The sequence below is a fragment of the Phialemonium atrogriseum genome (genome assembly GCF_030411735.1).
Source record: "Phialemonium atrogriseum strain 8032-3 unplaced genomic scaffold QBC33scaffold_4, whole genome shotgun sequence".
Classification (NCBI taxonomy): domain Eukaryota; kingdom Fungi; phylum Ascomycota; class Sordariomycetes; order Cephalothecales; family Cephalothecaceae; genus Phialemonium; species Phialemonium atrogriseum.
Window position 1 is genome coordinate 72,280 of NW_026848141.1, and position 22,017 is coordinate 94,296.

At 55.1% G+C, this 22,017-nt stretch overlaps 7 protein-coding genes across 7 annotated transcripts; 5 read left to right on the forward strand and 2 right to left on the reverse strand.

Annotated features, from left to right (window-relative positions):
• Positions 1-652: 652 nt before the first annotated feature.
• Positions 653-2,075, reverse strand: QBC33DRAFT_576047 (DnaJ-domain-containing protein; the record flags this gene model as incomplete). Its single annotated transcript, XM_060430876.1, has 3 exons — positions 653-946; positions 1,020-1,767; positions 1,996-2,075. The coding sequence occupies 3 exons, from the start codon at positions 2,073-2,075 to the stop codon at positions 653-655; spliced, it is 1,122 nt and encodes a 373-aa protein (XP_060286506.1).
• Positions 2,076-4,020: 1,945 nt separating this feature from the next.
• Positions 4,021-5,380, forward strand: QBC33DRAFT_260228 (PEBP-like protein). Its single transcript, XM_060423098.1, has 2 exons — positions 4,021-4,309; positions 4,365-5,380. The coding sequence occupies exons 1-2, from the start codon at positions 4,159-4,161 to the stop codon at positions 4,970-4,972; spliced, it is 759 nt and encodes a 252-aa protein (XP_060286507.1). The 5' UTR covers positions 4,021-4,158; the 3' UTR covers positions 4,973-5,380.
• A 1,527-nt stretch (positions 5,381-6,907) lies between these two features.
• Positions 6,908-7,437, forward strand: QBC33DRAFT_527491 (glucose-repressible gene protein). Its single transcript, XM_060426982.1, has 2 exons — positions 6,908-7,043; positions 7,106-7,437. Exons 1-2 carry the CDS (start codon positions 6,995-6,997, stop codon positions 7,270-7,272), a joined length of 216 nt encoding a protein of 71 aa, XP_060286508.1. The 5' UTR covers positions 6,908-6,994; the 3' UTR covers positions 7,273-7,437.
• Positions 7,438-7,725: 288 nt separating this feature from the next.
• On the forward strand, positions 7,726-8,667 carry QBC33DRAFT_555780 (Emopamil-binding protein; the record flags this gene model as incomplete). Its single annotated transcript, XM_060429676.1, has 3 exons — positions 7,726-8,109; positions 8,194-8,329; positions 8,465-8,667. The coding sequence occupies 3 exons, from the start codon at positions 7,726-7,728 to the stop codon at positions 8,665-8,667; spliced, it is 723 nt and encodes a 240-aa protein (XP_060286509.1).
• Positions 8,668-11,606: 2,939 nt separating this feature from the next.
• On the forward strand, positions 11,607-14,200 carry QBC33DRAFT_260928 (uncharacterized protein). The gene is made up of 4 exons (XM_060423102.1): positions 11,607-12,105; positions 12,176-12,336; positions 12,396-12,772; positions 12,837-14,200. The coding sequence occupies exons 1-4, from the start codon at positions 11,825-11,827 to the stop codon at positions 14,061-14,063; spliced, it is 2,046 nt and encodes a 681-aa protein (XP_060286510.1). The 5' UTR covers positions 11,607-11,824; the 3' UTR covers positions 14,064-14,200.
• A 421-nt stretch (positions 14,201-14,621) lies between these two features.
• On the reverse strand, positions 14,622-16,042 carry QBC33DRAFT_260877 (PAP2-domain-containing protein). Its single transcript, XM_060423101.1, has 2 exons — positions 15,655-16,042; positions 14,622-15,564 (listed from the first exon to the last, which is right to left on the reverse strand). The coding sequence occupies exons 1-2, from the start codon at positions 15,706-15,708 to the stop codon at positions 14,731-14,733; spliced, it is 888 nt and encodes a 295-aa protein (XP_060286511.1). The 5' UTR covers positions 15,709-16,042; the 3' UTR covers positions 14,622-14,730.
• Positions 16,043-16,292: 250 nt separating this feature from the next.
• QBC33DRAFT_512068 (uncharacterized protein) lies at positions 16,293-18,548 on the forward strand (the record flags this gene model as incomplete). The annotated part of the gene is made up of 3 exons (XM_060425883.1): positions 16,293-16,902; positions 16,969-18,116; positions 18,309-18,548. The coding sequence occupies 3 exons, from the start codon at positions 16,293-16,295 to the stop codon at positions 18,546-18,548; spliced, it is 1,998 nt and encodes a 665-aa protein (XP_060286512.1).
• Positions 18,549-22,017: the final 3,469 nt, after the last annotated feature.

The window sequence follows — 22,017 nt, forward strand, 5'->3', positions numbered from 1 at the left end:
CAACCCAACGGCCTCGACAACAGTGCCTAGCAATATTCTCTAGGGCGGCTACGCAACTGGGATGATAATTCCCGCCCTCGAAAGCTCAGACGGCCTGTGAGATGTGGGACAGGGATAGATAGGAGGAAAAACGCGCGTTGCAGAAGATCGGCTGGGAAACCTCACCATCCTCCTGGAGATATTGCCTGTAGAGGCTGGCGGGACTTTTGGCGTCGAACACCTCTAAGCTCTGGGAATTGTTATTCGCCTACGAGAGTGTAAAAATAGAAGTCATCGTTATTTTCTATGCCACCTGGTAGGTACCTAAATTAAAGCAAAAAGGGGGAAAGACCAGTACAAAACAATTGCTGAAGATATCGTGACTGCTTGTGCTTTGCACCTATGTTTACCGCCACCCCTGGATAACCCTCTCGATTTCCGATGCGCGGGAACGCCAGAACTCCACCGTTCATACGATGTCTTAATAAGGGAAATGCACCGATTACCACCCACCATCCATACCTATGGCGTCTCTTACCATAACCCGTGGGCCCTCAATGATCCAGTAGTGCCAAGATCTAATGTCCATTTCCATTCCCGACTGGCCCTGTCTGCTCTTGTGGTTCGCCAGATGGCGGGGATCATGACAGTCTGGGTCTTCCATCCATCTTCCTTAGAGAATCTCCCGCAGTTTCTGCTTCTGGCTCCCAGTCAACGTTGTTGGGAACTTAACATTGTACTTAACAATGAAGTTGCCCCGCTGGCCTGGCTTCTTAGAAATGGGCATGCCCAGAGAGGGATACGAGTCAGAGCTGCCAGGCTGGGTAGGTCCAGACTTCTCGATGTTGAGCTGCTTGCCATCAATGGTGGTGACAGTTCGTTTCCAGCCAGTCAAGGCCTCCTTGAGGTCGAGGTCGACAAAGTGGACAATGTCGTCACCTTCCCGGATATACAATGGGTGTTGTTTCTGTCAATGTAGTCAGTAGCTAGGCCGACAAGGAGAAAATGTGGAGGCGATTAATGGACCGGGCAAAACTAACCTCCTCGACAATAAAGACCAAGTCTTGCTGTCCACCTTCTTCCTGGTCTCCAACACCCTTGAAGCGGATCTTGCTACCCTTCTTGAGACCCGGCTTGATCGGAACCTCCAGGACAGTATCAGTCGTTGTCCGTTTGCCAGATTCGTCAAACATCTTGCGCTTGATCTTCATCTTCTTGGTCACTCCGTTGAAGAGGTCTTCGAGTGCGAGTGGTAGCGGCCTTTCGACGGTTGTCACCTCGGGCGTAGGTTGCCGAGCATTTCGCATGGGTTCGGCGCCAAAGGACGAGCGCATGCGCGAACCGCGACCACCAGAGCTCCGGCCACCAAATGAGCTAGAGAATATGTCGTTGAGGTCATCATCACCACCACCACCACCACCACCACCGGAGCCAGCTGATCGCATAAACTCGGCAAAGATGGAGTCAGGGTTACTAAAGCTGAATCCACCAGGACCACCACTGGTGCTGAAGTGGAAGGTCCGCCCCCCACCGGAGCTCGGCATGCCTCCAAAGTCGAACCCGCTGAAGCCCCCCGGCATACCGCCAGCGCCGGCGAAGGGGTGGGACTCTCCAGCCTCAGGCGGCTGGGCTCCGCCTCTCAGTATGAACTCGAGACCAAATTGATCGTATGTCTTCCGCTTCTCTGGGTCGGAGAGGATTTCGTATGCCTGGGAGCATTCCTTGAATTTCTCGCTCGCATCGGGGTTATCCTTGTTCTTGTCAGGATGGAATTTCAGGGCGGCTTTCCTGGAGAGAGGGTCGTGGAGTCAGTCAAACGTATCAGTGTAAAAGTGGTTTGAGGATTACGGGGATATGAATAAGGCTACAGAGGAGGAGGAGGATGAGGAGGAGGAGGTACCGGCGATCAAGATCACACACCACGGCGATCCCGGGAATCGGGGTGGCGCCGGTGGCCTCTCGATTCCGGACAAAGAAAGAAGAAAGAAAAATAGTAGGAGACCAGATGGAACTTACCGGTAAGCCTTCTTGATCTCATCCTGAGTAGCATCAGGCTTGATACTAAGCTGGTCATACAGCTTGGTTTCTTTGACCATCTTGGCAATGTCTTAGCAGTTTGTGAGGTTCGTCGTGAGCAGTCGGCGTCCACCAATGCAGGTGGTTGGTTCAATGATGGCTTATGCAGTGCGAGACAGGTATTGCCGAGATCGCCGCACACACGATGTGATGTCAGAAGGAAGGAAAGTCAGCTAAAGCCTAAAGGTAGTGGCAACCGGGCAGCCAGTGCGGAAGATTAAGAAAAAGGCGCAGAGTCAAGGTCAGCCAGTGACGAATGTATTTGGAGTAGGTTGCAGGCCACTCAATAGACTAGAGCAATGCTGGGAAGAGGTGAACAAAGATGAAAGCTGGGTAGGTCGGGTTATTGTTCAGTTGAGACAATAGAGAGGTTGATCAATGGGTTGTGTCATCTTCCTTGTCAGAAGAGTGTAAGTAAGGTGGGAATGATCGTGTGCGGGTCCGGTCCTCAGGTGGTTGTAGAACATTCGACGGCGAATCGGCAGCACTAGAATCTGGGAACAGAGTGACGCGGGGCTGAGTTGACTACAAGCAAAGGCAAGGCACACAATGGTATCAGTGGTGTTCAGTCAAGGGATAGATAGCAGTTCAACCCAAATAACAGTCTTTCCTCCATTCCAGTCCTTTGCATCCCTTTACTCCATCTTCTTCAACTATCTACACTCACTGCCGGTTCCCCAGAGCGAGGTCCAAACCACTGCGGGGCGGTGAAGACTGATGACGCCAGTCCGAGCTGGCTCCATTCACAACCCTACCTATAGCTTTGGCCAGGCTGTTTGGCGGGGTAATTGTGACTGTCACGTGGTGTTCGCTGCCACACGGCTATTATGTAAGCACTTGCGAGCAGCTCTGGGAACCTTCCACTGCAGCGCCTTTGGCATCGCCATTTCCATCTCCACTGGTTTGACCTGCCCAGGGCAGTATTGTTTTTAAGAAACGCCCTCGTTTCTTGGCGTTTCTTGGGCAGGTTCCACGACGGAGCGACGCTATCGCGGCCAGAGCTCTTGAGCCTGCCCACTCGTGGTGACTGGGTTTGGAGCGCTGTTGCTTCAGTTCGGGGTTTCCGGTTCCAACTGTTTGGACATGGAAGCGGAGAAGGGGAGCGCGGAGAAAAAGGTGACCCGATATCTCTCCGTGGGATGGATGTCTCCTTCAGACGCTAGTTCTGCCCAGTCTTCTATTTCAAGTAGCCATTCTACGGGATGATTCCGTCGAGTGCTCTGGTTCTGAACTCGTCTCCTCTCATCCCGAGTGAGCGAAGCCCCAGACGTGGAAGTTGTGGCCGATTGTTATTTTAACATGCCGTAGCTGTCGTGCTCTAATTTATCGCTTCCGACAGTCATGTCATAGTGCGGGTGCGAAATCTTGACGGCCCGACCAGAGTTTGTTGACCGGGATACCGCCCCATGCTTCTATTTCCCTTCCCGCAGCGATGATATTTCATGCGGGAATCAAAGTATGTTCTCAGATTGTTCGATTGAATCGAAGCGTCGAAGGAAGCTGCTCTCGAGGTTGACTGCCATGGATCTCCATGCTCTGCTTAAAACGCCAAGATCAACGCGACGCCTCAACTTCAGCCAGGAAAAGTTGCAACACACACGTACCAACGACCCTTCTTTCCTCCGGCTTCAGGCCTCGTCAGCTCTTGCGACCTATTAACCAACTTCCAGGGCTTTCCTCTCCTTGCACACCTGTCAGCCCGAATCAATTGGTGGGCGGCAGAAAAGGTTGGCCAAGTGTCGCCCCGGTCAATGCTTCATGCTCCATGCTTCGTGTTACAAGTCGCTAACATCCTGTTTCGCCTGGTCGTCATCGTTTCTGCGTGACGGGGATCGCCGAAAATCATTACTGGAAGACACAGAAAGAGGGAGTATTGGCTTGCGATATGGCCCGTTGCTTTGTATTTTCCTTCCCGTCTCTCTGGCTCTTGCTGTCAGTCAAAAACAACCTGCGTCCTTGACGGATATTTGGTTTGAACTTATCTCGTTTTCTTCGCATTTATTTTGATTCTACCAGGCCTGGCGCACTACCAATTGATACCATAGTTATCATCATTTTACACATTATTTTACGTGCGCTTTCATTCAATCCCTTCCCGCGATAATGTTGTCTCAGTCTTTGGCTGTCCTGGTGGCGGCGGCGACAGTGTCGTTTGCAAAGACCCCGGCCAGGTTTGAGCCAGCCTCGAACACAGACTTAATAGTCGAATTCTCGAACCTCGCAGCCCTCAACGGGGCTACGATATCTAAAGAAGGTTTGTCATTGCGCGACATCATTGAGGGTTCTGTGCCTGACCCTGGCTACTTCAGCAAGCGCAAACGAGCCGCAAATCGGAACCGCAACCCAACTCACGGGTACCTCATACGCCGTCATCATGATCGATCTTGACATCCCGACAAACAATACGTCCGTAACGGACACCCTCCTTCACTGGATGCAGACCGACCTTACGCCGGCGACGACCCCGACGCAACTGAACATGACAAGCGGGAGCCAAGCCGTCTTTCTCCTGAAGAACGCCGCCAACACGCCTGCCCTGGCGCCGTATTTCGGACCCAGCCCACCAGCAAGGACACCGCTTAGCCACCGCTACACCCAGATCCTGGTCGACACCAGCGGTGTCAGCACCCAGGCAACGGGCGCTCTCCAGGGCGCGGCCGCGAACCGCCGGGGCTTCCAGGCGCAGGCGGTACTGCAGCAGGCCGGGCTCCAAAACAAGGTTGTGGCGGGCAACTTCTTCATCGTGACGAACCCGGGCCCGGCTCAAGACCCAACCGGGAGCCCTTCCAACACGACTAGATCCGGCCCTTCTTCGACGCCGTCCACCGTCATCGTCAACGAGGCCGGCATCCTTGGCCAGCCTCACGTCACGATCTTCGCCCTCTTGGCCGCCGGCGCCGTATTCTTGGGCTTCTAGGCTTCTGCTTGTGAAACATCTCTATGAAGTGCTCCGGTTTAGGACATGGTGCTTGTCTTGTGTCGCGGATTCTCCTGGGCCGCCTGTCTTTTCATTTACACTGGACCGGTCGGTTGTGGTTGATATATAATTGATTATGGGGCCTTGGCTCTAGAGTCCTTCTTTCTATATGAAGTGAAATACACTCTTGGTTCGAATTGTCACAGCTTGATAGCGCTCAATTCCGAACTCCACATTTCTTCTATTCCTCCAGGCATACTAGCAACTCAACATGCATACTGGCCCGGATTCCTCAGTGCCATAGTGTCGTAGTGCCGTGTAGCGTCTAGACTGTCTCGCCTCCTACCGTCGGCCAAGGCAAGGGACCTCCCGGGATGGAGAGAAACAGAGTATCTGGATGGGTACTCGAGTCGCCAAAAAGGGGTGCCAAGAGCCTGCTGTGCCAGGACGTACGATATGCAGAATCTCTGGACGATTCCGGAAAGCCTAGGAGAAGTGGTAGACAGTCGCGTCGACAGCAATGCACGAGATAGAACAAATGACCCAAGGAGAGCAAAAAGGAAACTCCCGATGAGGGAATTGAACCCCCGGCTCCGGAGCTCTACAAGATATGAGAATCCGAAATGTTGACAACTACACCAATCGGGACGTCCTAAACCATTGAAACCCCCTTGCCGTTGAAAACCGCAGCTTCTATTGTGGTATATCTGCTCTGATTTCCATGAAGGGCAGGCGTTATCTGACCCCTGGCCACCTCAGGTGTGCCTCCACCGAGTCACCACATGTCGCCTTCCGAAACCAAACACTCTCCAAAGGATGGGGGAACGAGAACAACGACTAGATTCAACCTTGTCTCATAAAGTGGCTTGTTTGTCTGGCGAGGTCGTGAAGACTGATATGGTACCAGGGTTGACGGGAAGCCGCAGACGGGGAGTGGCTGATCTGGAAACTCTGGTTGCCCAGAGTAACCCCAAAGGCGGAACTAGATGAGATAACCAAAAGCTACCTAGGCTCGCTAGGTAGGTTCCATACTTGTGTGTACCAGATTGGAATCCTTTCTTCCCAATTTGCCTGCTCTCTCTGATCGCCCAGAGAACATCGGAATGAGCCGGGTAGCTCGGACGAAGACGAGGGGCCTTCACCCCAACTTCGATATGGCCGGAGCTCTGCTGAGTGCTGGCCGAGAGTGGCACATTCACATCCAGGATGTGCCAAGTAGTGCTTCTTCTGCTTGCCACGGAACAGGCCTAGTAGGAACGGGATCTATCTAAGATTGACTTGCCCCTCAGACACATCAGCCTCCATCGAAGATTGTGCCTGGCCCAGAACAACTACTACTGCGAGTTACCAATTTAGCATGCGGTATCGCCCGGAGATCTACCTCCACGATCTTACTGCTACCGTCAAGCTGCCCTTGACCAGCAAAGGAGTAAACGACCCGGGTCAGGCCAAGAAGAAAGGATGCCATCATCATCATGACGACATCTGCGTACGTGGCGTACCGCCTTGCTTACACATCTTTCTGTCGCCTTATGACTGCTTATTGGAATTTGCGGAGCACAGCAAGCGGCGATGTGGGAGGGAACAAAATGGTGTCGTCATTTTGCAGACACCTGGGTTGGAGCTAGCAGAATATGCGGCTAGTAGATGATATGCAGTAATTTGCAGCGAGGTTCCTTGCATCATGATTACCTAATGTCAAGTTTGCTCCTCTCACAGGCCTTGATTCATCTCCCACATCCATGACGTAGCTGTAGCTTTCTACACCACATTCACATGCCGGATCTAGATTCCAAACTCGATGGTACGATGACGCTATCCATCACTGCCCGTGTGCTTGCCAACCTGCCATCGGATGGCCAATATACGTACCGATCTCAACCTATATGTATATAAGCTCGATGGCGGCCCGCCTTGAGGTCAACTTCTCCTCCTCATCAGACAACCAACAATCTTCAACCCAACTTCCAAAGCAAATCAAACCCAAAGACTTCACGTCAACAACTTACACAAACAATCAACATGGATACTATCAAGAACACCGCCAACTACGTCTCCGACAAGGTTCAGGGTAAGTTATCTGCTCGACACGCCTCCATACCTTGACCGCGAAGCTGATAAATTGTCGAATAGGTGCCGGCCACGGTGCTTCCAAGGAAGCCAACAAGCAGACTGCCAAGGATAGCGACGCCCCCGTCGGCTCCCGCATCAAGTCTGCCGGCAACGCCGTCTCTGATAAGGCAAAGGAGTCGAAGAGCGACACCTCGGCCGAGGCCAACAAGCAAGCTGCCACCCACTAAGCTTCCTTCGACAACACTGGTTGGGAAAGGGCTGGGTTCGTTATGAAGGCGTTCAGGGAGACAGATATCCTTTAGTGATATTTTGGGAGGACACTTGTACTATCATACCCTCACGATGGATTACCTTCAAGAAGCTTGCAAATAAACACACTGGCTTTTGCTAGACATCAACTGATCTCGCTTTCCGTGATGTATAAACTCCCTTTTAAACGGTGTACCTGCGTTGCGGGGCGCTTGACAAGGGTAACCTGGGTAAGAGCTTGAGCACGGACTGCATCTGTGATTGAGCTTCCCCACTTGACAACCCCTAACCTCTTCGCTCTTGAGTGGTGAATGGGCCAACTGAAAACGCTGGGATCCAAGAGCCTATTGCTGTCGGCTTATTATCAGTCTAATAAAGGGCAAAGCAAACGAGTTCCCATTTCCCGAGATACGCGGCGGAACAAGCCCACAATGGCAGCTTCAACCCTCCCACCAGACCTCTTCGACCAGACGACTCTCGTCTCGCTCTTCTCGACCGTCGCCATCCTCGCGCTGGCGTACGGCCTGTCGCGCCGGTGCCTCTCGTCGTCGATCGCGTCGAGCCTCCGCTTCCTCTTCATCTGGCACGCCTTCGACGCGCTGATCCACTTCTGCCTCGAGGGCAGCTTCCTGTACCACTGCTTCTTCTCGTCGCTGCCGCTCGACGCAGCCGCCGAGGGCTTCTACCCGGACCCGCACAACTTCCTCGGGCACACCGACCGCGTGCACGGCTCGCAGGCCGGCGGCGCTAATCCCTTTGCGCAGTTGTGGATGGTGTACGCCAGGGCGGATAGGAGGTGGGCGGGCGTGGATCTGGTATGATTCTATTCATGCCCCTTTCCTCGGGGAAGTTATGAGGGAAGAGAGACAAGAGAGTGCTGATAGCTCATGTCAACCCAGGGCGTGGTAAGCCTCGAGCTCCTGACCGTCTTCGTCGTCGGTCCCATGGCGGTCTCCGTCTGCTACGACATCGCCAAGAAGAATCCTCGCGCCAACATCACCATGATCATGTTGGCAACTGCGGAGCTGTATGGAGGTACGTTTTGGGTCGCCCTGTCTAGGTGGTCTGCCTTGACGTCCTCGGCGATGGCTTGGAGCTGTCGAGAAACCCACTCCCGCCCACCCCCAATTGCGAATTGTCACCTCCTCTGACCTGGCCACCGTTTTATAGGTTTCATGACTTTCTGTCCCGAGTGGCTTACGGGCAACGTCAATCTGGACAGCAGCAATTTCATGTACCTGTGGGTTTATCTTGTTTTCTTCAACATGTTGTGGGTGTTTATCCCAGCCTATGCCATTTATGTTGCTTCGGCCGATATTTTCGATGCGTTCAAGATCAGGAGCGCTAGAGTGGGTGCTAAGAAGGCCAACTGATGGATACTGCATGATGGAAGAGAAGTCTGGAAGAAGAGTCTCCTTGGAATGGGCTCTCTGAGTGGAATCACACAAAAATGTTATGCAAGGGTCTACGAGTGTGGGCTCTTGTCGGTTTTGATACCCGGGGTGTAATTTTGCAGCCGGCTTGGACAATTGATAAAATTTAGGGCCTACGCGAAAGACAGCCTCGGAATATTGTGCAAGCATCGGTACGTGATGGTGACCGGCTAGTGTTCTACTGACAGCTCGGCGTGGCGGCGCTCCTGGTGTCCAGGCCTAGCTGTAGATATCTGGATGTCCTTGACCAGATATCCATCAGTGGAGAACAAAAGAAGAGGAAAGAGCCTTCTGTTGGTTGTCTAGCAGCATGTGCTGATTGATGAGTTCTCTCAGAGTCTTGGTGCTCACCTATACATCTTATTACAGCCTATACTATCGCACAGCAGATGAACTCAGAAGTCGCCGGAGTTCTGGACTACAGAGGCAGAGGCAGTCAAAGTCTGGAGGTCGGAGTCTCGATGACTCCCCCCAGATAAACCTTGCTTCTCTGGGTGGAGGCTCACAGCGTTTACAATCCGTCAGGGAGGTGGAGTCTAACCGTCATCGCTGAAAGTTTTCCTTCTTCTCCTCGGAGGCCAAGGATGAAGAGATTCTAGCACTAGCGAGGCAAAAGACAGGGATGGTAAACTCACCACTGTTGGGTTGAAAGAGGTAATCGCAGGGCAAGGGCATCCCCGGCTCGAGTCCAGGAGTTGGGATAAGATATCATTTCGGAAGGACAAGATTCCATAAGGGATCTGTTATTCCAGTTCTACAATAATGCGTAGAGCCTCCCTCGCTCTGGGGACGAATCACGTTCCTTCTCACACCACCCACCCAGGTCAACGCCGGCATAGTTGGGTGACTTGGAGTGTGCTACCGGTTCCTTTGGATTGGAGCGGGGAGCGCATGGACGGGTTGAATAATAGCCGGCAAGGGCAAGACTATTATTATTCTCTGATTGGGAATTTGCCACCCACCTGGCTACGGGCTACTGTAGTTACCAAGAGTTTCTGGGAGATGCTTTCGGCTCCAGTACGAAGTCGGCGTCCCTGGGTGTCCGGATTTAATGTTAAGCTGAAGCTGCCATTACTCGGTGGGATTTTCCCACACCCCCTCAAAGGCGAAATTTTCCGTTTCAAATCTACGGCTTCGAGGGACGTGAGCTCAGCGGCACTTGGTGAGATGGGATGAGATGAAAGTAAAAATAACCAAGTACTTCTACCTCCCTTCTTTCCCAGGTTGGATGCACATGGTGATCGATGGAGTCTGGCCACGAGCAAAGTTCAAGCCAAGGGATTGTACACAGGGAGGTCACACCTCTTGGCAGAGAATCCGACATGGGTTGTTGACCTTGCCGTGCGATACCTCAGCACGTCCACATAACATGACACACGCCATGCTTCATGAGCGGGCGGGCTATGCTTCCCAAACTGATATATCCCGCTACTACTGTTTCTTGCCATAGAACGTGGGCTTAGACTTCTGGAAGGCAATTGGGCAAATCAGAGTCAGGTTTCTTGACGGCTATTGTGCAAAACTCTTGACCAGGCTATGCCCTTTATTACTCTTCTTAAGAATTATACTACACAGTAGCTATTATTTCTGGCGGCAACCTCTGGCCAAGACGAAAAATTCCCAGGCCAGCAACAGCCCACTGTTTTTGTTTTGTGCACAATATTATTGCATTAACTAAAGAACGAATCGTCCCACCTTCGACCTTGTCTTTGCCCTGCGATAAGTCCAATGCCGAGAACAATTCTGGTCCAAGTCTTAAAATATATCTCGGTAGTCGAATGATGCATGAGGTCACTTTTCTTAGATCTCAAGTTCATCAGCATCGCTTTCAAAGCGGTTGATGCCGCTCTTCGGCTCATGAGCATAACACAGGGTGTTAGGATGCATAATCTTTGCGGGCTATTTGAAGAATTTTCTGAGGGTGGGACGAAGATCTCCATGCCCATATGATACCGGCAAAGTGAGCGGGTCAAGCCCTGAGAGTTCAAGGTGAGGTGAGCTGGTGGTGGGTGGGTGTGTGGGAGCTTGGACCAGTTGAGGTGAGGTTTGATACAAGGTTTAGCTCAACCCCGTCGGGTTGATCCGCACATGGTTGCTGCTTGGCAGCTAAACCGGAATAGGAATGGTGAAGCTTATGGGGCTCAGTTTTAGTGGGCCAAAGCTGCAAGATAGCGCGGCTTGGCGGGGCATTTTGAAACCCGAGGTTGTTACATGACTGCTTCACCCCCATCGGCTCTGCAATGCCTCGACGCTTTTTGGTCCTCTTTGGATCCCAGACCGGATCAATGCCTTCCCATCTTCAACCCCGCAGCGCCCAGATCTCCCCAAGGGGCCGATCTGACCTAGACCCCCTTCAATATGTCACCAATTGCTCTGCATTAGGTACCTTAGTCTTGGTGCTTCGTGCACCGTCGCCCCATGTCTGAAATGTGGTTGGTCCGCTGCACATGCCTTACCGGTTCGTCCAGCTTCACGTCGGTGGGTCCGTTGACCGTGATGCTCCTGATCTCGCCCAATGAGGGTGCCTATTCGAGGATGCGCCTCCACATGCCCTACCTGACGCTGCACACACAGCTGGGCTGGATGTTGGTACCCTTGACTGTGCAGGGTGGACATTGGACGGGCTCTCTGCTCCCCGCAGGGCGGGATAGTCCATCCCATCGTCCATCCACGGGTGACCAGGATTTCTGATGTTGAACTTGTCTCTAGTTTATGCGTTCCTCGTCCGTAGGAGAGGAGGCACCTCGAAGGGAACCTTGCGAGCTGGTGCGTGTGCTGCTAGTCGTGTGGTCTAGCCAAGGTACACGGCCTCCCCTGCAGGCATTCTATTCCCAGTCATGAGCCTTCCTCTCGCTGTGGCCCGGGTGCTGTTTCGTCTAGTCTGTGGAGATATCCCTACCTTTGGTCAGTGACCCACCCGTCGCTCTGCCATTACACTCCCTTCTCCCTCCCCTTCCTTGCATCTTTGCCTTTTCCTGTCCAACATCGACGAATTATCACGATATCGACCGCTTGTTTGGATGACTTAACGACGACGGGACTCGAGGCCACTACTCCGGCTCATCGCCATTGCCAGCCTCAGTTCACGATAGAACCAATGTCGCCCTTCGTGATGGATGGCTCAGTATGGCTGGCGCTGCGGGAGGTGGCGACGGGCCCCTCGCAGAATGGGACGAACCCCTTCTTCAAGGCCGCGACCAACTCGACCACCCAGCAGATGATTATCAACCAGTTCAGGTTCGCGGCGGCCAAGTCAGTCAGGACATCGACGATAATATTAGCCACCTTTAACGCGATTGCGGCCTTTGCGACGGCGATGGGGATCCTATACGATAATTACAGTAGGACGAGGAGGAATAACCGAGATTTCACGTTCAGGTAAGGGAGCCCTCCCCCCGCGCGTGCGCGCCCACTGACAGCCTCTGCCCATGCTAACCAACTTCTCAAGTCGTTCTGGATTCTCGTTCGTCCGATCTGGCGAGGTCTACCCTCTCGTCCTATCTTTCGGAATCGTTGTTCAGAGTACCGTTTTCGCAGGAGCACAGGCGACCGGCATGGACACGTTCTTCATCACGGGGTGCACCTTACTATCCCAGATTATGTTACCCGGTAAGTGTTCAAGAGGGAGCTGATACCGTGATGTGAAGTAGATGTTAATCCAGACACAGCCGTATTTCTAGTACCTTACATACAACTTGTCTTCGGCGTCGAGGTCGCAATGCGGGCACTACGACAAAAGCCGTTCCCTCCTAGGAGCAAATGGACCGTCACTATATGCGTGACAACCGTCGGTCTGCTCGTTCTAACAAACTTCCTGGTCGCCGATTTTATCAGGGCCAAGGACTTCTGCTTCGCTTCCCTGTTCTTCTTGATAGCCACATATGGGACCGGCTGTTTTGGTGTCCTCACCGCCATCACTGCCATACTCTTGGTTTGCGGGATCACCATCTTTTTAAAGTTGCACAGGAGCACCAAGATTGAAGTGACCGAGAGGGTTACCAGTTCGAGAATGGTGTATTACCTGGCTCTCGCCACCATCTCCAACGTAAGTGGAAAGCATAGGGTGCGGGTCTCCCTCATACTGGACTTGGGTGCTAATGCTCGGGCAGACTTTCATGCTTCCCTTTTTCTACTGTCTGGCCTTCCCTGACAATTCAGGCTCGGACGGAGGCCAAACAATCACATTGGCCATGGTCGCCTCGGTGGTGGCAAACGTGTCAGGCGTCATGACTGGCGGCCTATACTTGTTCTTGAAGTCGGATACCCTATCAACAATCGGACCCAGGGACAAGGTCGGCGAGTACGAGAGACAGAGACTGAAGCATACCATCCGTCGCTATGGGTCCAGAAACAGTGACCGTGACGGGGACGAGGAGGACCACGTCATCGGCCGGGCATCGGGACCTGGAAGTTTGCGTCGCATGGACAGCGAGATGAGCTTGATTAGCAACGAGAAGGACCAGGAAGCCGGTACAGCGCCCCGGACCAGCCGTACATCGTCCATTACACTTGTCAGCCAACGCCTAAACCCACTGAGGTCGAACGGCCTCAACCCATTGAGATCGAATGCCATCTACCCTCCTGTCAGCATTCCTCAGCCCGCCCAGATGTCGTCAGCCTCGATCGGCCACATGCGGAAGCGGTCATACAACATCTTCCCTAGCGTCACCAGCTCAAAGTCGCCAGTCACGCTCTTGCCGGCCACCACCTACGCACCACATTCGAATGCCCGGGCGAAGGATGCTGAATCGGCGGCCGATGCTCTTAAACCCCCTCCATCAATCCGCAACCTCGCTGGCCGGCACAGGCGGGATTCGTCCATGGTCTCATCCGCAACAGTGCAGATCGGTCTGAGGCTGTCGTCAGTGGATGACATGCTTCCGTTGAGCAACCGTGCGACTGCTGTCGACACGGAGGTGATCACCCTAGACTGCCCCGAAGGGTTGCCGAAGCCTGCTGCTGCTAGGCGACCAAGCCCGCTGAGCACAACACGGCAGGTCGATATGGAGGCCGACACCATCCCCGATGCCAGTCCCAGGAGGGACCCTGTCAAGGATGCGAGGATGAAGACATTACCTCCTGTACCCTACCGCGGCACGGCACCCGTTCAGGTGGAAGCCGAGGAAGAAGAAGAAGAAGGAGAAGAAGTGGTGCTTAGTCCGACCGTCTACAGCGCTGAGGCTAGAATTATCAGTCCTCGGGGAGCGGACAGAGCGATGCCCACATCAAGGTTCAATAACGGGCGCCCCAGCAGCCCGGCCACCTCACCTCCTCCTCGCAAGGGATCTGGCGACGGTTCTGGCCTGCCAGCCAATACGAAGGCTGAGTGGATCTGATCTGGTCTCAATGGCTCATCTTCAGACTTGCATGTTGCGTGTCCTCCTTGAAAGAAAGCATTTGCTGGTGTTTGCACGTGGGAATAATAGACGACGGCGCGGCTCAGACCCCGTTGGCTGACAGCTGTACCAAAAGAGGAGCGGGGATTATATCGTAAGGCGCTTGGAGTGTCGAGGGCAATCAACCGGATTGCCTGTTGATTGGGGCTGTATCCCTTTTGTCTTTTCCGTTTTCGCTTTTCTGGTGTTTGGGGCTTTGTATCGCATACAACAATGGCGTCCAAGAGGACTCGCGGGAGCAACGACTACTTGCCCCGGAGCTTTTTTTTATTTTTTATTTTTATCGAGGAGATTTCCATCACCATCATCGGGCATTCCTTTCACTACCGATTTCTCATTTATTTCCTCTGCCGGATGGACAAGGGTTGGGTAGATTATGTATGTAGGTGATGATGGCCTTGACTTGGGAAGAAGAGCTAGGAAAACGATATGAAGCTCTACGTAAACAGGAATCAATGCTAGGAATTTCAAACACACTCTAACATGGTTCTCACTCTCAATGAATGCATGGGCCCTTAGCTCGTTGAATGGCCAACGCAAGTTTGCATGTTTCTTTCTCTCTTAACGTGATATGTATGATATCTCCTCTCCACATGGGCTCCTCTTTTTACTTCGACTTGGCCTGCAGGGCCCTCAATTTCCTATCCTCCCACTTCTCCCAACCCGCCTGGCAGAGATCCTCCTCGGTGACCAGGTCGCGCAACCTGAACCACCTCGCCACGGGCATATCCAGGGCCAGGGCCAGCAGCCCCGTCTGCCTCATCACGTACGTGGCCGCGAACCACGCGACGGCGCTCACGGCGCCGGCCAGGCAGCCGGCCAAGACCTGCTTGGGGGTGTGGTAGTTGAGGTAGACGCGACTCCAGGCCACCATCGCGGCCAGCACGAGCGCGACAGCGCTGGCCGCGACTCGCTCCAGCAACGACCACGGCTGGTGGGCGTATCTCTCCACATCCCACGCGGTCAGGGGCCCCAGAGCTCCGCCCCGAAACGCCGCCGTGCTGCCCGGGGCCGATGTGGCCGGTCCGGAGCCAGCAATGCCCCCCTTGTTCATGCTCCTGCTCCCACTCCCTCCTGCTCCTCCTCCTCCGCCGACGGGTGTCTCATTCGCAGCAGCCCCACCGGAGCGGGCTGCGCCCTGCCGCGGCCGCGGGCGGTGCCTGACGACGAGGAACAGGGCGACGGCGACGGCCCAGAAGAAGGCGAACTGGGCGTGGCTGCTGGGCATGCCGTAGCCCTTGCCGTGGATGCGCTTCGGGCGCTCCTCCTTGATGAGGCGCTTGAGGGCGAAGTTGGCGGCCTCGCAGGCCAGCTGGCCGGCGAACATGAGCGCCACCTCGGCCTCGCGCGTGCTCCAGATCAGGGTGGCGTAGACGACGCACAGGGCCTGGGGCACGAGCGCGAGGAAGGCGCATAGGTAGGAGATGGGGTCGGAGGGGTCCTGTTTGGGGGGGATGGGGGTCGACGGGTGGGGAGGTTAGCTGGTGGAGGCAAAAGCGGGAAGAGAAGGGCGCTTCGGTTGGGACATTACATAGTAGACGTGGGTGAGAGAGAACGAGGCTAGAGGGGACACATTGTCCGCCATTGTTAGGTAGCCTTTGCTGCTTAACCGTCGCTTCAAAGCCGTCAAAATCCTCCACTCAGTGGTGCATTGCCCACACACTCAGGGGGGGTACAGTTCGACACGCTATAAGGAGGCGGTTGGGTACGAATTGCGCCAAAGAAGTGGGTGGTTCCTCCTGGAGGGCGAGATATTCTTCAAAGGGCGTCATCGCTAGATCCGTGGCTTGCCAGGTGCTAAATTCATGTCACCCAATCGGCTTAAGCCGTTCAGTCGAGCGGCTGCAGTGGCACCGCTGAGCCGCCCCACTGGGAACTGCCCGTTTCTTCCATTCAATATGCATGTACCTCTAGTCCGTACCCGCATCGGCGAAAAGAGTCATGCCTAATGGCCTCGGATCATTGCCTACCTCGACAATTCTCTCGCCCCCCAAGTCGCAGGCACAATCCATCCTCGAAGCTTGAAGAGGCTGCCCCTTCTTCCCATCCGGCCCACATGAACACCCTCTCCCCCCTAGACCAACACCATCATCTATATGCTGTCGTATAGCCTCCGCTGCCGAGGGATCTCCACAACCTCCCTCCCCGCATAGCCATAGGCGTAACCAAATGGACGACGAGTCCGACGACCCGCGCGACGTCGAGCTTAGCTCCCTCTCCGCGATCTTCCCCGAGATCCAGAGAGTCAACAGCGATGACCCTTACACCATCGCCCTCGACGTGCCCGTCAACCCGTCGAAGAACGTGCTCGTCTTCTTCCCCACGCCAACCGAAGCCCCAGCCAGCGCATCAGCCCCTCACGGCGTTGGTCATGGGGGCGAGCCGGCCAGCGGCGTACCGGCCAACCAGGCGAATGTCGATTCGCACGAGCTCTCGCACCTGCCCTCGATCCGCCTCCAGATAGCTCTCGGCCCCGGCTACCCCGCCAGCGACCCGCCGCAAACGTCGATATCCACGTCGCCGCCGTGGCTGCCCGCCGACGTCGTAAAGAGGCTGGAGGATGACGGGCCCCGGCTGTGGGAAGAGATGGGTCGGGACATCGTCGGCTTCACCTATATCGACCACGTGCAGCAGTCTGCCGAGAGCGTGTTCGGGCTCATCGACGAGGCGGGTGGCCTGGTGGTGGATCCGGAGCACAAGATCACGATACTGGATCATGACATCAGGGCTAAACGGGCGGCCTTTGAGAAGGGGACTTTTGACTGTGGTGTCTGTTTAGGTATGTCTGCGCTCCGTTGGCCCCCTTTGGAGATACTCGCGGAACACGGCTAACAACAAGTTCCAGATCCGAAGAAAGGCTCAGTATGCCACCGGATGTTGGACTGTGGACATGTCTTCTGCACCGAGTGTCTACGAGACTTTTACAACAGTGCGATCAAGGAAGGTGACATCGCCGCGGTACGGTGTCTCGAGCCCAACTGTGCCAGGGATCGTGAGAAGGCGGCTTTGAAGTCACCATCAGCGTCAAGGAAGGGGAAGAAGGCCAAGACGTTCATCAGCCCGAGCGAGCTTCTACAGATTCCTCTTGATCAAGAAGTTGTAAAACGCTACGTGACGTTGAAGTACAAGACCGAGCTGGAATCCGACAAGAACACAATCTACTGTCCCCGGTCTTGGTGTAATGGCGCGGCGCGGTCCAAGAAGCACAGGAAACCCAGCGGACTCGAGCTTGTCGAGTCATCCGATGAATCGGGATCCGAGGCTGAGGAGGAGAACGGGACAGGCGAGCTGAAATCCAAACCCTACAAGCCGATGAAGGATCTCCTCGCTATCTGCGAGGACTGCGGGTTTGCCTTCTGCAGCCGGTGCAACATGTCGTGGCACGGCGAGTTTGTCCGCTGCACCCCGCGGCGAGACATGGAGGAGCTTACGGCCGAGGAGCAGGCGTCGCTCGAGTACGTCAAGCTTCACACGACGCCGTGCCCGACATGCGCTGCCCCAGCCCAGAAGACGCACGGATGCAACCACATGATCTGTTACCGGTGCCAGTCGCACTTTTGCTATCTCTGCTCCGCCTGGCTCGACCCCGGCAACCCCTACCAGCATTTCAACGAGATGCCTGGCGGCAAGAAGACGGGCTGCTACATGCGTCTCTGGGAGCTCGAGGACGGCGACGGCGACGACGTGGGCTACGGCTTCGCAGGGGGTCCCGCGCAGCTCGCTGCCCCGGCAGTGGCGGCGGAGGTCGTACCTGAGATCGAGGAGGCCGAGGAAGACGAGGAGACTGAGGCCGCTCGGCGGGCTGCGCAGGAAGAACTATGGCGCCGAAACCCGCTGGAGAACGACGGACAGGTGGCCTTTGCTCGCGAGGGCCCTCTGGTCCTTCGAATCGCGGGCAACCAGCCAGTGGCTGCAGACCGTGGCGTCGCTCGCGCCCGGGCCGACCCAGCGCTCGCGGCGGCGCTGCCTGTCCGAGTCGGGCCGCAGGGTAATGTAAATATGGCGCGAGGCCAACGCCATCAATTACGCGACCAGGTCGGGCGGGGTGGGCGAGGCGGAGGGGGAGGAGGAGGAGGAGGAGGAGGAGGAGGTGGAATCCGAATGGGAGCAGCAGCGGGAGGGGGGATAGGTGCTGCTCGCCGCCGGGGAGGAGGAAACGCTAGGCCTCCCCGGCAAAATCAACAGGCAAATCAGCAGGCAAATCAGCAGGCAAATCAGCAAGCGCGCAACCATCTGCAGCGTCGCAACGACGCAGTAGCAGCGCATGGACGGCAGGTCCCCGGCGCCGATAACGTCGTCCCCGGCGGAGGCGATCTAGATGCAGAGCAGCGCGCCTGGGTCAGGCAGTTTGTGCAGCTCGCGCTCAACGACGAGGAGGATGCCCTCCTCCTCGAGCTAGACAGCGATAGCGACGACTTCCAATGACCACGTCGCACGTCGCACGCCCCACGACCTAACCCTCCCACTCCCCCTCCCCCCTTTTAACCAGCCGGCTTCTCAACCTCTGTAAAAGGTTGACGTCGCATCGCCACCACGAAATAGCTCCGGCTTGGCCTGGCCCTCGGAAGTCATGCCGCAAGAAGGGATCGGAGAATATGCAACGTGACCGCCACGGTGCTACGCTGTCCTACATCAGATACACTAGTACCCAAACCGGGGCGAGATGGGCGGTCAGGTCATCTGGGAAGCATGAGATGATCCCGCCGGAAGATGGCAACTCAAAGGCCGCATTGGGTCATGATTGTCCTGCCACGATGCTCGATCTGGATATCCTAATTGTGGGGTTTTGGGCTCGCGCACACACACCCCACCTTCTTCGTCGCTCTCCTCGTCGCTCTCTCCCACCCAGCCCCCGGATGACGATCGGAGGGCTACCCTGCAGGGTTGGGTTTGCTTGCCTGAGAGGCAGCGTCGCCTTTTTTCGCTCACCGGTAGAATCCATCTCTACCTCGCAGCGTCCGTTCCCCAGAGCGACCCTCTCCCTCCCTCCTGCATCTTCAGACTAAGTGGGGAGGGGTGTGTCATTGCGTGCAGAAACCCACCAGGGGCAGCAGCGGAGATGGCTCTGGGAGCCGCCGGGCGGGAGCACACACATCAAGGGTACATAGATACAAAATAGCATTACACGGAAGTAGCCATAGCATAGTTTAGCACTCATGATGATGATGCCATGCAGCGTTCTCTTCTTGGTTGCTTTATTCTTTATTTTTAAACTCCGTCCCTGTGCATGGTTGGTTCCCCAAGAACTAGTAGATATTGATATGCTGTGCGACACTTCCCAAGATGGCGGCGATTCAAGAGCCGGTTCCTGGATGTGAACTAAACCACAGTACCCCCGGTATCTTTGATCGCGGGCCTTTTATTTAGGAAGTAGCTCCATAATTCTTCCCCCCCTCAATGTCAAAACTGTCAGTGTCAAGGCACTCACTTGGGGGTTTCTGACTCTTCTCCTGGAGCCTCGGGTGGAGCCAGGCGCGGAATGGGACATTACTCACTTACGCAGTACAGTACCTACCGAACCCCTGGTTGTACATACAGGGTGGTGCGGAATCGGGGCGAGCTGCCTCTCTAGTCGTAGGCAGCGAGCGAGCGAACTAAGGTTAAAATGATGACTGCGGTAATAAAAGATTGCTGGGGGGTTCAGGCGCGCTACGGGACTTACCTTGGTGATAGAATTGGGTTTGGCACGATCGCAATCCGGCATTGGTTTTGCGCCTGGAGAAAGGGGAGAGGAGACCCGGCATGACCCTGTCCCCCGGACTGCTCTACTGCCGACTGATACCTTCCTGAGCTCCCGGTGAAGGGGATGATATCACTCTTCTCCTCATCTCCCTCTGCCTGCTCTTCACACTCTCGCACCGCGCGCCTCGCACTTCGAGTGCTTTAGGACGCTAAGTGGGCTCGCTTGGGGGGTTAAGGCGGGGGGATGGGTGGGGTGAGATTCACCAACGGGGAAAAGAAAGAACCCTGAGGGACCCGACATCTTTGGTGACAGCTGAGGAAAACTCCACTTCGGTTCAATTTGGTAGCCGATGGTGGATGGAGATCCACGGGATATTTCCTTGCGTGATTGCGTCTGTACGTCTTTTGGTTCAGTGACGAGGCTACTCCTGTTTTGTCCCACGCGGTATTTCGCGTTTATGGCAGATATCAAACGGTCCCTGGGGAGGACGTCATGTATCGGCATCAGGGGGCCACTGGGCCACTGGCGCCAGGTGAGTTGGGTAACATCCGGGAAGCCAACTTCGGGCTCAATCTGTTGTTGCATGATCCTCATGGAGCCACGGGCCAGCCGGGGGGAAGAGGAGGGGGGGGGGGGGGGCGCGTGTGTGCTGCTGCAGCAGCGGTTCCTGACTTAGGTTCCTGCCATCCAGGCTGGGCTTCGATCTTTCCTTGCGCTACCCAACCTATCTGGCACCCGGCCAATATGTGGGTCAGACTCAGCTCGCGTCAAAGCAAAACTGACGGGGCCTATCTCGGTCTGTTCTGGTCTAGGGATCTCGCATCGGGAGGACAGCCCAGAATGGAAGGCATGTGCGGACCACGGAGGATAGGCCGGGATCACGGGAAACAAAAGGGACCTGCTGCGTAGCCGAGGGTGCTCCTGTCCAGCAGGCCAGTGTTAGTGTGTCGAGTCGCAGGCACAAAGATTGGATGCGGTAGTTGCATAAACCCATCAGGTATCGGAGCTAACTCTTGGAACCCCGGTGGAGGTTCCAGGGGGGTTGCTGCTGGTGCTAGGCCCTTGCTGGTTAGTAGTGGAAGAGGAGACGCGTTGAAGGAGAATTATTTCCCTCTTTTTTTGCCTTTTCTTATCAAACAAGGGTGGGACAATGAGTGGAGATTCTGGTTGCGCCACGATCAGTGCAGCCGCACCTTGTTTTCCCCAGCCGTTCCAGTCGCAAGTCCTGATTGGCTGGGAGATGTAGACCTTTGCTGAATCGGCCCTTCCAGGCTAAATCAAAGGGACGCCTTCAAGGGAAGAAACCCGGTTGCGAGACTGTCCCTCTTGTTCGTTTTCTGCCTGTCCCTCTTGTTCCGTCACGGCGTCCCTGTCTTGCGACTTGCCTTGGTTGAGAGGGGTACTTACTTGTTAACTCGTTGCTCTGATAATGATTGCCCAACCAGGAATCCTGGGCGAAGCACTACAACTACCTAGACTTGCTGTTCCGTTGCCTTCATCTGACGATCCGTCCATACTTTTATCCCGGACCCTTGGAGGCGGAAATGGGTGCCTAGTTAGGCACCTATAGTCTGGGGATGGTGGGCAGTAGGATTTAAGAGTAGGGCAAAATCCTGCTGATTCTCGGGAGGGCCCGGTAGGCGCGGGCTCCTGCGTGTTTGTCCATTTACCTTCCATCTAAGTCCCCCCTGGCGGGCGGCAGACGGCAGACGGCAAGTTGCTGATGTGAAAAACCTGGGGATTAAGCCTCCCCTGAACCCTCCCGGCGGGTTTTGAATTACTTTTAATATTGGACACATGGGCATAATGCCCCATCTTCAGCTTTCTAGAATGCTTCCATCCATATGTTCTACCCGTCCTGAGACCGTCCGGTCTCGTCATCAGGGGGAGACTCTGTAGCAGTTAGATTGGGGGTTATGCGGTGGGTTTCCGGGGCCTTGGACTTGAAGCTGGGGTGGCTATATGTGATTGAGATAGGGCTGCATCGGGTTGGCTCTGGCAAAAAGGGAGGCGGACGGCTCGATATCGTCCGTTTCTTTTTCACCTATACTTAGATCATGGGTGTGCGCATAGGCAGTGTAATCTCGCCACGCCGGGCCAGGGACGACGGGACGACAGAGACCCGGCTCTTTGAGCGGCCCCTCCTCCAGAGACTAGGTACCTACGTATTCGTACGTCAATCAATACACACACGTCCTGCGCTTGTACTGA